Source organism: Lygodium microphyllum, chromosome 4 (assembly GCF_053477565.2).
Source record: "Lygodium microphyllum isolate KBCC chromosome 4, Lygodium_microphyllum_v1.1.10, whole genome shotgun sequence".
Taxonomy (NCBI): Eukaryota; Viridiplantae; Streptophyta; class Polypodiopsida; order Schizaeales; family Lygodiaceae; genus Lygodium; species Lygodium microphyllum.
The window spans coordinates 50,781,650-50,794,095 of NC_141138.1; the positions used below are offsets into that span (position 1 = coordinate 50,781,650).

The following is a 12,446-nucleotide window of genomic DNA, read 5'->3' on the forward strand; positions in this document are numbered from 1 at the left end:
GACTCAATGATTGTTTGCACTTTGTTGTCCTATCAACCGTCATGCAACCATACACTTCAGTCAGGCATCCATGCAAGCTTGGATGATGGAAGGACCATTACATGTGAAGACTCAAGTAGAAAAGTGATCCAATAGAGGGAGGTCTTTATATTTTGACAAATTATTTTTTTAACTACAAAAATATAAAAATTTTCCCAAAAATAAACTAGTAAACAGGAAAAAACATATATGTAAGAACTTTGTTGATTTGTTGAAGAAGGGTTAAAAGGAAATATTGCTGGGAAAGATCATGAGAAGCTCAATAATATAATGTGTGCTCAAAGTGAATTAAAAGAAACAATGGGATAATTGGGAAGGAAATATGCAAATACACTTGATATTTCTAGCTAGAAAGGGTATGAGGAGAAGTTATGTCAGCATAGACATATAGAGGAGAGAGTATTGATTTGATTGGTCACAAGAATGTGAACTTATGAGCTTTGAAGAGTGTTATAACTAGCATGTGAAGGCCCTTGATGTGAAAGTTATTTCTTTTAAAGTTTAAGCTCTCAACAAGTTTTCATCCATGGTAATTCAAATGAATACTAACATGGCTTCCATTCTCTAAGCCATAGTTATCTTGGTATTTGCTTGGGGGGTATACCTTATAGAATATGAAAGATACCATGTGAGTTCAAAAGAAATGGTATTTTATTTAGTAAAAATTACAAGATTATATTTATAAAAGGTATTTTTAAATTAAAATTTAAATAAATAAGTAAGTTTAGTAAAGGAAAAGGGGTCATTTTATGACCTTATGGCATGTGAAGAAAGGATATTTCCTAATACCCTTTGAACTCATGTTATATAGATTATTTCTTATAGGTGCACCCCATACGGTATTTGTAAATTTTCAAACTCTTCCTTTTTGTGCACTATCCTATAAGATTCATTGTCCTAGAAAAGTTTGGGGTTCTAAAGGTTGCTTATGTTAGAATCAACATTTTCATCAATACTTTAGACTACTTCTATCTTTTCTCATGCAAGATTATGCTCATGCTTTAATGTTGATCATGTAGTGCTCCTAATATATGATTATAGCTTTAACAATATATTTACTTATATGATAAACTATTCAATGTTTGAGATTCCCAAACTCCAAATTTCTTTGAGAGAGGAGCCCCATTGGCCACCTTTTTAGTATTCAAAAAATGGGAATTGGGAAAACTCACTAATATTGAGTGCAATGCACAAGTTGGAATACAAATGCAAAAACTACATATGGTCAATTCTTTAGTGCATAACTTACATGTCTTTTTGTCATCAAGGAGAGAGACATAAATGCTTAAGGTCGTCTTACATCTTCATTATTGCATTGGGATGTGCCTACGCCATATGACCTTAATAATCAAAGATAGGATGGTTGCACAAGGGATTTTCACATACAACTTACAATTGGGACTATATGAGTCAAGCATATCAACATGATGGACATTGTCATGTAATGATAACTCATAATGGAGATAATGCACCTTAGAGGCACCATGTATTGGTTAACAAAGCAATGTGAATGCGAATAATATAGCCTTCTAATGTTCTTCAAGTGAGCGAATTAAAATTCTATCCTCCATGGAATGCTAGCCTTGGAAGTTCGTCCGACCACATCTGTTCTACTTTATCAAGTGCTAATTGTGCATACAATTGGAAGTGAGTTTTTTGAACATTGGATGGCTAAGTTTTGGTGGTGTGAAACCAAGACTCTTAAGGTGTACTACCCTTGTACATGGAAGGCTTCAACTATTTGCTTGGCGCAACGACCTTGACCGACGAGGAAAGGTCGAAGAAGTTGATGATGTCGTATGTCAACGCAACACGCCTTTACAGATATGTATATGTGAGATGCAGCGTGTCTTGCAAGGCTTCCAATATTTTGACGCAACTAGCGTGGGCAAGTAGGAGATGTTTTGAAGAAGTCCACTGTCCACATATTGTCTCGATCTCGGATTATATGTGGCCTAGCTGTGACACGCCACGCTCAAGATAAAGATCGCGCCTGGTGCATGGGAGTTAACTCCTGCTCGAAGGGCTGACTCTGGCTGAAAACGCAACCTCCTGGGGAGCTGCCACAGTGCCTCTCTCTCTCTCTCTCGCGCGCGCGCGCTCGCCTGTTCCTGTGTCATCTGTCTATTTGTGGTGTCGTGTAGTGCCGCAATTCGTCCATGCAAAGAAGAAGATTAGATTAAGGGATGGAGAGAGATAGAGAGGGAAGTGAGATGAAGATCAGTACCGCAGGAGAATATGAGGAGGAAGAGACCGAGAGGGTCCAAGCTCTGAACTGGAGACAGGCCCAGTCCATCTCATTCGGCAGCGGCATCGACCTGGTGGCCGCGTCGCTGCATCTGCTGGGGTTGCTGGAGCGGGTGGATCAGTGCTATAACCCTTGCCTCTACGTCCGAGGCCCCGCCCTCAGCCGCGCCATCCGACGGTAATTTTATCGATTATCTCATTAATCATGATCATCATCAGCAGCAGCCGCATTCTAGTTACCGTCGGCACGCATGATCATGGATGGCTCGCCTATGATCTGTGGGATGGCCTGACATAATTATGTTTGTATTGGTGCAATATATTTTATGCTCTGTTACATTTGTCTGATTTGTCTTAAATTACAATATTAAAATAGGTACGAGAATTGCTGGCTCCCTCTCCTGGCTTGGCAGTCTGATGGCTGCACCCCCGCTGGCCTTCCCCTTCAGCCTCCACTCGATTGCGCGTGGATCTGGATTTGCCACCGGCTGCACCCGGTCATCTCTCTCTCTCTCTCTATCATTTCCAGTAGGAGCAATGCTTTTACTCAACCTTGAACTTGCAAAGTTAGAAATTGGAGAGACGACATAGGCCTAATCGTGCGAAAAGCATTAGAGTAAGGTTTCTTTCTTTTCTAAATAATGCAAAATTATATTAATTAAATATGTGCAATGTTATATAGATGAAGCTTGTTAACTAAAACCTAAACATCACAAGTAGCTCAATTTCTAGGCTTGCTAACCAAAACGTGAACTTTACAATTAGCTCAATTTCTTGGAAGCTATCTTGAAGTCATGCCTTCTATTTATCTTACCAAAAGGATTCTTATCTCTTCTTTTAAATAATGCAAAGTTAATATTAATGTAAAGACATGCAGGTCAACCTAAAAAGGCCATGGGTCAACTGTCGAAACAGTTACTGCTTTTTAACAAAAAACTATAAGCGTTAAAGATAGACTTCTTCCCCGAACCCTTAAAAACAATCAATACTTCCTCCTTACATCTCGTTTACATCTCATTACATCAAAGCCTCTAACAGAAAGCTTATCAAAAAGCTTCTTAATTCTAAAGCTCCATATATTCCGAATTATCTCAGCACATCCCATAGCTCTACTATTGCCTTGTTAAGGTGTCCATAGTCACCAAACAGAGCTACTTTAAAACCAAATTTGTTGAAAAAACCATCCCTCTCAATCCAATTCATAATCACGCTCCAAATATTTTAGATTTCAAAACACTCTAGAAAAGATGTTGGATTGAGTCCACATGACATTTGCAAAGAGCACGAAGAGTAGAACATTTGCTAGACCATGTTCAGCTTATGGGAAGGCATACTTCCCCAAACCCTCCCAACTCTTCTTTTTCAGGTTCTAATCTTGGTCCTGGGACAAATCCTCTTTCAATACTCAATACACCTTGAGAATGTGTCTTATGTCTCTTCCTCTATAGTCACTTCTCTTTTTAATAGCTTCCAGAGGTTTACCCCTTTCAGTCTCAAAGCATTTTAGCAGGCTAACATCTCGTGGGGTGTAGGAGGTAGGCCATGATTGCTTAAGCCTTGAGAATATTCTTCTCAACCACATCACTTCTTTGTTAGTGAGCCCAAACATTCTTTTAGCTTCAACCTCAGAGTACCAACGAGATTCATTCTTCTCCCATAGGTCTCCCCAACAACACATGCCCTTGCTAAACATACATTGAGCAAGTCTAGGTTGATCAGCAAACTGGCAAGTAATCTCCTTCAAATGCTTCAGGGGAGAGCTAAATGACTCTCAATAGACTAGGGTCACCACGCCCATCTTGTATCCTACACCAATCAGCCTCACTAAGCAATGGCTTCCACTCCTTAATCATGTTGTGAACAAGGTCTAATCCACCAATTTTGACTTGGAGTCTTTTGCAAAAAAGGACATCGGACCACCTGAGACCTTCCCATTGGCACTAGGGATCACATATATCTTGCTGTGAGAGAGCCAATACCTTATCACAACATCCCATGGCTGGGGGCAATCAATTCTCTTTACCAACTTAAAGAGAAGCCTCTTTGCCTTATCTCTCAAGGACTCAACACCAAGACCACCTTCAGGTTCTTCTGTTGTTACAAGCTCCCAAGAAATGTAATACCACTGATTCTTGTCACCAAAAGACCATAAGAAGTTGCGAAAGATTCTTTCCAGTGAATTCCAACATTGGGTACTAAAGGCCAAAACAATTGGTATAAAGACAAAAGTGGCCACAAGCATTGAGCTCAAAACTACTAACCCACCTCCAAAGGTTGTCATTTTAGATGCGCGTTTGGTAGCCTTACCTTGACCTTGGATAGAAACTAGTTGAGCCTTTGTTTGTTGCGTCAAGTCAAGCCCTAGTCGACATCCCAAGTACTTGAAAATGTCCCCTTTCTTGATGACTTTGAAGCCAAAGTGATAAATCTGATCAAGTGGGTGGTGAGCTCCTAAATACAGTAATTTTGTCTTGGTACAGCTCACTTGAGATCCAAACACTTCTGAGAATAGTTGATACACTTCAAGGAGGAGCTCAACTTGATTCTTATCAGCTGAGACAACATTAGAGTTGTCATCTGCGAAGAATTGTGCCACCAAGTAATTGTCTTCTGGATGGTGCAGTGGCTTGAGGGATCCTCTTTACACCAACTAATCGAGCCTCCTTAAAGGAGGATCAATCACAATAGCATAAAGGAGGGGCACCCTTGCCTAATGGATCTCTTAAGATCAAAGAATTTAGTTTAAGAGCCATTGATAGAAATCTCGGCAACAGCATTACTAAACAAGGCATTAATTATAGCAGTGCAACTCAAATCGAATCCGAAGACCTCCATGGTAACCAGGATAAAGTCCCAAGAAATGCGGTTGGAAGCCTTGTCAAAGTCCATGTTGATAAGGATGGACCTTTGGCCACTGGAAATTACCCAATCCATTGCAGAGGCTAGATTGAGGATCGCACCTTGTATTTTCCACCCATATTGTCTATTATGTATGACCCTAGCCAATATGTACTTGGGTCGCAATGCTATCACCTTTGACAACTTGCATATAGGACACGTTCAATATCGTGAGGGGACACAAATACCCCATCTTCATTCTATCAGTAGACTTCAAAATAAGCTTAATTAGTCTCGCATGATTTATAGTAAGGATAGAGCTAGCCTTCATCCATGCATTGAGGAAAGACGTAAAGTCTTTGCCACATGTGTCCCATATAGACTTGTAAAACTCTACAGGTAGCTCGTTAGGGCTGCATCATTTCCCCAATGATCCTTCTATCAAGAATCACGTGATGGGGGGATTTGCTTGAGCTACTATGCCAAACACACATTGTATACACAAGAGGAAACTCACTCAAGAATACAAGAAGAGAGATGGAGGCCAAAACGTTTTCTTGCTAGTTTCTTCTTCTACTTCCACACACTATACAATGTACACAAGATACAACATAAAGGAAAGTGGCCTACTAAGTCAAACAGTGTATAATCGACTACACTAATCGACTGGCACTATATCTTTGCCAGTTGTAGGTAGGTGTAACAAACTAAATATAATAAGTGATGAGTCAGTGGCCATGTGAGTATCATAATGACCACCAACATGTTAAGTGTAGACGTGCGGACTCATCTAGCTAGGTGGTCCATCGTCAATGTCCACACGTGTTGAGCTTGCCATCTCAACACTCCCCCTCAAGCTCAACTCCAAGTAAGCTTCGGAACTTTCGAAGCTTCTCTGCACCCAATGCCTTTGTGAAAATGTCAGCTATCTGATCCTGTGTGCTAACATATACCAAGTCAATCTCTCCTGCAAGTACCTTCTCTCTCACAAAGTGGTAGTGCACCTCAATGTGTTTTGTCCTAGTATGGAACACTGGATTCCTAGCTAGCTGTATGCTGCTCATGTTGTCACAATGAATGACAACTGGACCATCTCCCTGCGCGTCCAAATCACCTAATAACTTTTTGTAAGAAGCTGGGAATAAGAATTTAGTGTAAATAATATTGATATTATGCGATGCCACATTGACATTGGTATAAAAGGAGAGGACATGTAAATTTTCACATCTTTTTGACATATTAATACAATTACGATCTTTCTCTCCCATCTTGCTCACAGATTCTATGGCTTCTCCCTCTTTCCTATCGTTCTCTCTCCAAATCTAGTCTTTCTCTCTCCTCATCACTCTTCTTCTCTCTCTTCTTGCAATCTTTCTCTCTCTTATGCAATCTTCTCTCTTTTCTTTCTCTCTCCCTAGTTCTCTCTCTGACAAGTGGTATCAGAGCATTGGTCTTTGATCCATTCTTTTTCTTCTATTTTCAGTTCTATTTTCCTCTATCAAAATCAATTTCAGACAAAAATTGTACAAGACAGTGACTAGTGGAGTACTGCAGATCATCTACAATTAGTAAGAGACTACATCTGGAGATATCCAAGGTCAGATATAGTGGAGGATGGCTTAAGTGGCAGGTCATCATCAAGCTTCATGCAAAACTGGAGATAACTAGAGTAAAGGAAGATTAATCGGGCTTAGTTAGAGGTTAAACTCCAGTTACTTTTCAAAAGGGAGCTTCTCTTATCTCTCTTTTAAGCTTTTGGTTGAAGCTTTCATGGTGGCTACTAAGAAATCTTCAAAGATCTCTCTCTACTGATCATCTTTCACTGCCAAAGCATGGGGCAAAGATTCTTTGTCACTTGAGCTTCAAGAGGAGTATCCTAATCAGGTAATGATGCAAGAAATGGAGCAGAATACAGCCCGAAAAATGTACTGAAATTTGCACTGAATTCCCTACTCTCCATCTCTACTTGATCTGCTCTAGATCTTCCACTGATTGATCATTTGTCTTGAAGCACTTCATCAATATCTATTACAGCAACTCTCAGCTGTAGGAGAACTCTAATCATCAATTTCTTTGTTCAAAACCCTAAGACACAGCAAGGTAGCCATAGCCACAGATTTGGAAGCTCAAATTTCTTCAAATTTTGGACTTCTCCGACCTCCAAGGCTTCTCTAGTGCTATGTACAAGTCTGATAGACTCCAATATTGAAGACATTGAGGAGATTTTAGCCCGCGGAGGACATTGGAGCTCAAATGGAAGGATTATTTTGGGGCTTTTCTTCAAGAGGCTTGAATCTTTGATATTCAAGTGTTCAAGCAAGGACAAGGCATTGATTCTTCACGGATTTAATCATATTGGAGCTTGTATGGACTGATTCTATGGATATTTCAAGCTTTATGATGTATTTATGGTGGAATTTGAAGAAATCTTCCATCAATGGGATTGGAGTTGACATCTACCATATTCTTCAAGCTTAATTGAGGTATTTCTTATACTAATCTCTGAAATCTCTCAATAATCCATTTTCTATTGCTTTTCCACTTGTTGATGGGAGTTTATTGATCAATAGATCAGAGATTAGTGTTAATTTTCATTGATTTCAACCTATTCCATTGAATTTCATCTTGATTCAATCATTACTTCATCATAGATATAATTTGACAAGCTTGATGCATAACCTTGACAAGCTGAAATATTGTACAAGGGTAAGTACTAAAGCAATCAGTGAGTCACTGAATTGCATTGGTAAGACCCTTCCCCTATCCAAACTTTCAAGATTCCATTCAATTGCATCTCATGAAAGGTTGAATGAATATTTCAGAAATGCATCTCATGCTAATTGATTAGATTACTAGCTACTGCCATGTTGATATACCCACCGAGGAAAAAGATGGATGCCGAGGGAGATAGTGGGACAAAAGAGAGGTGACCCTCCCTCACTATCAAAGATCCCGAAGGGGTGCAACCAACCGACCCGGGGGAAACTTTGCCCACCTCCCGGTGATTCGGAGCCTGTGTAGGGATCCTGTCATGCCGTTGTATCCCTCACATAGGTACAACGAGTGGAGAATTGAAGATTGAAGACTTTCCAAAGGCTCAAGTACCTACAGGTTCAAAACAGGGTAAAACAAGGAATTTATAGGACACTTACAGGGCATTTACAGGTGGTTACAGGTACTCCCTTCATTACTGAAGTACAGGTGCAAGTACTACAGGGTACCCACAGGTCCTATCCAACCTTCTACAAGGGGGGTTACTATCTTGCATTACACGATCAAAATAGGGTACTTATTATAGGTTTAGATAGGGTGCAGGCCTGGACAGTTCAAACTCATAAATCTAGCTACAGAATTTTCTATCCTAAATCTGTTATAGTATGCTATAGCTCATTACTGAAGTACAGGTGGAGGTACTACAGGGTACCCACAGGTCTTATCCAGCCTTCTATAGGATTTGGGGGGTTACTATCTTGCATTAGCATGATATAGCTCATCTCGAAGAGGGAATTCTTGGCTTCGATTTAAACTAAAAAAATTTTAAATCAAAGTTCCCTAGCAAAAGTTATAGCCATTTTTCTGACATGGGGTACTGCAAGACTGCACTATTATGGCAGGACGTAAGGGTAAAAATAAGGCCCAAGAAGATTATGCTTAGTAAATCAGGGATTTCATGTTGGATGATACACCTCAAGAAAGACCTGAAGAGCCTCACCCAAATGGCATCACTAAGAAATGATAGAGCCCACGATCAATCCTGAAAGCAGTCTTGACTTCATTATCCTCTCCAATGCGAATCTGATGATACCTTGATCCCAAGTCAATCTTCGTAAAAAATCGAGCCCCCTTAAGCTCATCAAGCAAATCATCAATCCTGGGTATCGGATACCTGTTCTTCACTATGATCTTATTAAGATCCTTGTAGTCAATGCACATTCTGAAAGATCCATCTTTCTTTTTGACTAATAGGATTGGAGATGCATAAGGTGAAAAACTTGGTTCAATGAATCCCATCTCAAGAAGTTCCTTGATTTGCTTGGCTACTTCCTCTCGTTCACACTTTGATAATTTGTAAGGTGGCTTATTGATTGTCTTTGAGTGGGGCTCCAAATCAATGGGGTGATCTACTGCTCTCTTAGGAGGCAATGAAGTAGGTATCTCAAACAAATCTCTATACTCCTTAAGAAGAGTTGTCAAAGCTGGATGGTTTGTTGAATTATTGGGTTGATTCTGCATTTCTATAATCAAATGTAAAACAAATATTTGTGAGCACCTCTTGTACTCCCTTTTGAGTTGTTGAATGGTAATAAGCTGAAAATCTGATCTACTAGGAATCCCCTATAAATGGATAAGTTGTCCATTGAAGATAAACTCCATATACAACTGTGAGAAATCCATAATGATCCTATCTAATGTCATCAACCAATCACAGCTGAGTACAATGTCTATAGGCCCCATTTCCAAAGTGATCAGGTTTACCTTTGCTTCAAAATTTTCAGCCAACTGTAAAGAAACCTGTGGGCATATCTGTGTGTCGATGTCCTCTTCACCATTGGCCACTTGAACTTTAATGGGCTGTTGTAAATCTGTGGAAACACAATTCAGCTTGTCCATGATGGACTTATTCACAAAACTATGAGTATTGCCACTATCTATCAGAATGAATACTAGCTTTCCACATATGCTTCCCTTCATACGGAGTGTATTAGGGCTCTTAGATCCTGCTCAAGCATCCATAGAAATAGAACAATTACTGGCAGCAAGCGGCTCATAACAAGTCTCATCTAGATCAAAAGGAACACTTCCACCTGGATCAAAAGGAAAAGAGTCGGCTGGATCATAGAAATACTCTTGCCCAAGTTCTTCCTCAAGATCTTCATTTTCAGCATCATTAAGTGCAATTGCATTAGCTTCATCCATGTCATATTCGAAATCCTCTTGTATACATACTTTGAGGCATGATCAGGTGTATAGTTTTTTCCACACTTGAAACATAAGCCTTTCTCCTTTCTTTCTTTATAAAGATCCATAGGAATAGATTTAGTATTCGTATTGGCTGAAATGGATTTTGGCTTACTGTCCCCTTGTTTGAAGTCAACTCTTGGACTGTTTGTTGTCCTGAAATTACTTTGAGGTCTAGAAGCATTGAATGGAGGATAAGTTGGTACCCGTAAACTCCCATTTGGCACATGATTGTTGCCATAAGTGTTACCAACTTGCCCTTGCTTAAAAACAGTCCTTGGCTGTCCAAAACCAGGCTGAAATGAAGATTCTCTTCTATACTTTCTTGCATAGCACTCCACAAGCTCAATAGCCTTAAAGAGAGAAGTAGGATTTTGTGCCATAACATCAGTTGATAAAGATGGCTCTAAACCATACATAAACTTATGGAGCTTAGCCTCATCACAGATGCTTTCCACATACATGGTTAGGTTGAGGAATTGGTTAGTGTACTCTTTTACACTTAGGCCCCTTTGTTCCAAACCATACCATCTCCATGCTAATTTCTCTTTTTCAAGAGGGGAGACAAATACTTCAACCATAAGTGCCTTGAAAGCTTTCCAATTCTCTACAAGTATGTTTTCTTTTTTTATATAACTCCACCAAGTATGGGCAAATCCCTCCAAATGCAAGGAAGAAAAATGAATCTTCATGTCATCAGTTTTAGGGAATATGTCAAAGTAGGATTCCATCTTAGAGGTCTACTCCTCTAAATCAGATGGTGAAGATGACTGACCATTAAATTTAGCTAGAACAATCTTGTCCTTTAGCTCTCTTTCATGAAATGGTTGCTATCCCAAAATAGGATGATCATGATTACCATGTATGGAACCCCCAAATTGAGATGGAAATCTGCCAACAGGTGGCTAAGAACTACTATGTAATCTTCATGTTGGTAGAGAACCCCTAGGAATTTGAGTATTCAGCCCAAAAGCTTGAGAATTAGCTCCATTCAAACTGCCCAAATAGTCATCATGCCATTGTGAAGCCTTTCCTACTTCATATTGGCTATTTGGGATGCCTCTTCTTCCAATAATCCCATGTCCATGACTCAGGGGGTTCACTATATATATTTCTATATATAACGTGTGCTCGTAGTCTATTTATAAATATCCTAATATGTGAATTTTTCTTGAATATAACACAACCCTTTTCTATTCAATCTGTAAGTAACCCCTTTATGTGACACCCTTCTATATGTTAAAAATGTATAAAAATGGTGTTTTAAAAACCCCTTATTTTGAACTCGCCTTATATATACATATATTCATGAGTGACCCCCCTGAGGTCCATGACCATTTTGGTTAGATGACTGAAGTGGGACTGAAGGCTCATTGTTTGAATAAGCTTTCTCCTTAGCTTCTTTTGATCCCATTTGCATTTGCATCCATTGGGAGAATTGTGCCATAAGTTGAGCATTAGATTCTACAAACTTATCAATAGAACCCTTTGTTTGAGTCGTTGAGTCCACCAACTTCTCAATGGAAGACTTTGTTTGATTAGTTGACAAAACCATTTGCTCCATTCTTGATAATATGGCCTCATGTCATTCCCTATGTCTTTGTTCATGGGCACACAAGGTATTATTACTGACTTGGGACATATTGTCAGTGAAAAAGGAATACATGCTGATCCCAAGAGATAATATGGCCTCATGTCATTCCCTATGTCTTTGTTCATGGGCACACAAGGTATTATTACTGACTTGGGACATATTGTCAGTGAAAAAGGAATACATGCTGATCCCAAGAAGATGCAATGTATAAAAGATTGGCCAACACCTACTACTACTACCTCTCTTAGAGGATTTCTTGGTTTATCTTCATTCTATTGCTGATGCATTAAGCATTATGCGGCCATTGCAGCTCCTTTGTCTAATAGGTTGAAGAAGGAGGCTTTCTTTTGGGATGCTCTTGCAGATGACAGCTTTAACCAGTTAAAGAAACTCCTTACCTCTGCTCCTATCTTAGTATGCCCAGACTTTTCCAAACAATTTACTATACAGTGTGATGCTAGTGGCCGTGGCATTGGGACTGTTTTGCTACAGGAGCATGGAGTAATTGCATTTGAGAGCCGTAAGCTTATAAATAAAGAAATGGTCATGAATGTTTTTTACCAGGGGATGTTGGCTATCTTGCATGTAATTAAGAAGTGGCACCATTACTTATATGACAGCCGATTCAGAGTACACAGTGATCACAGGGTACTTAAGTATTTCCTTACTCAGTCCAATCTTACTCCAAAGCAACGTCATTGGGTAGCTACATTACAGAATTATGATTTTGACATCACTCATACAAGGGACAAAGATAACATAATGGCTG

The 12,446-nt window shown here is 39.5% G+C and overlaps 1 protein-coding gene across 1 annotated transcript in view; it reads left to right on the plus strand.

Moving 5' to 3' along the window:
• Nucleotides 1-1,920: 1,920 nt before the first annotated feature.
• The window catches only part of LOC148037023 (glycine-rich domain-containing protein 2-like), a 73,806-nt gene continuing 63,280 nt past the window's right edge, over nt 1,921-12,446 (plus strand). The window contains exons 1-2 of the mRNA XM_087677059.1: nt 1,921-2,464; nt 2,663-2,783. Coding sequence (XP_087533185.1) covers nt 2,226-2,464; nt 2,663-2,783 — 360 coding nt within the window. The 5' untranslated portion in view covers nt 1,921-2,225. The remainder of the gene's footprint in view (nt 2,465-2,662; nt 2,784-12,446) is intronic.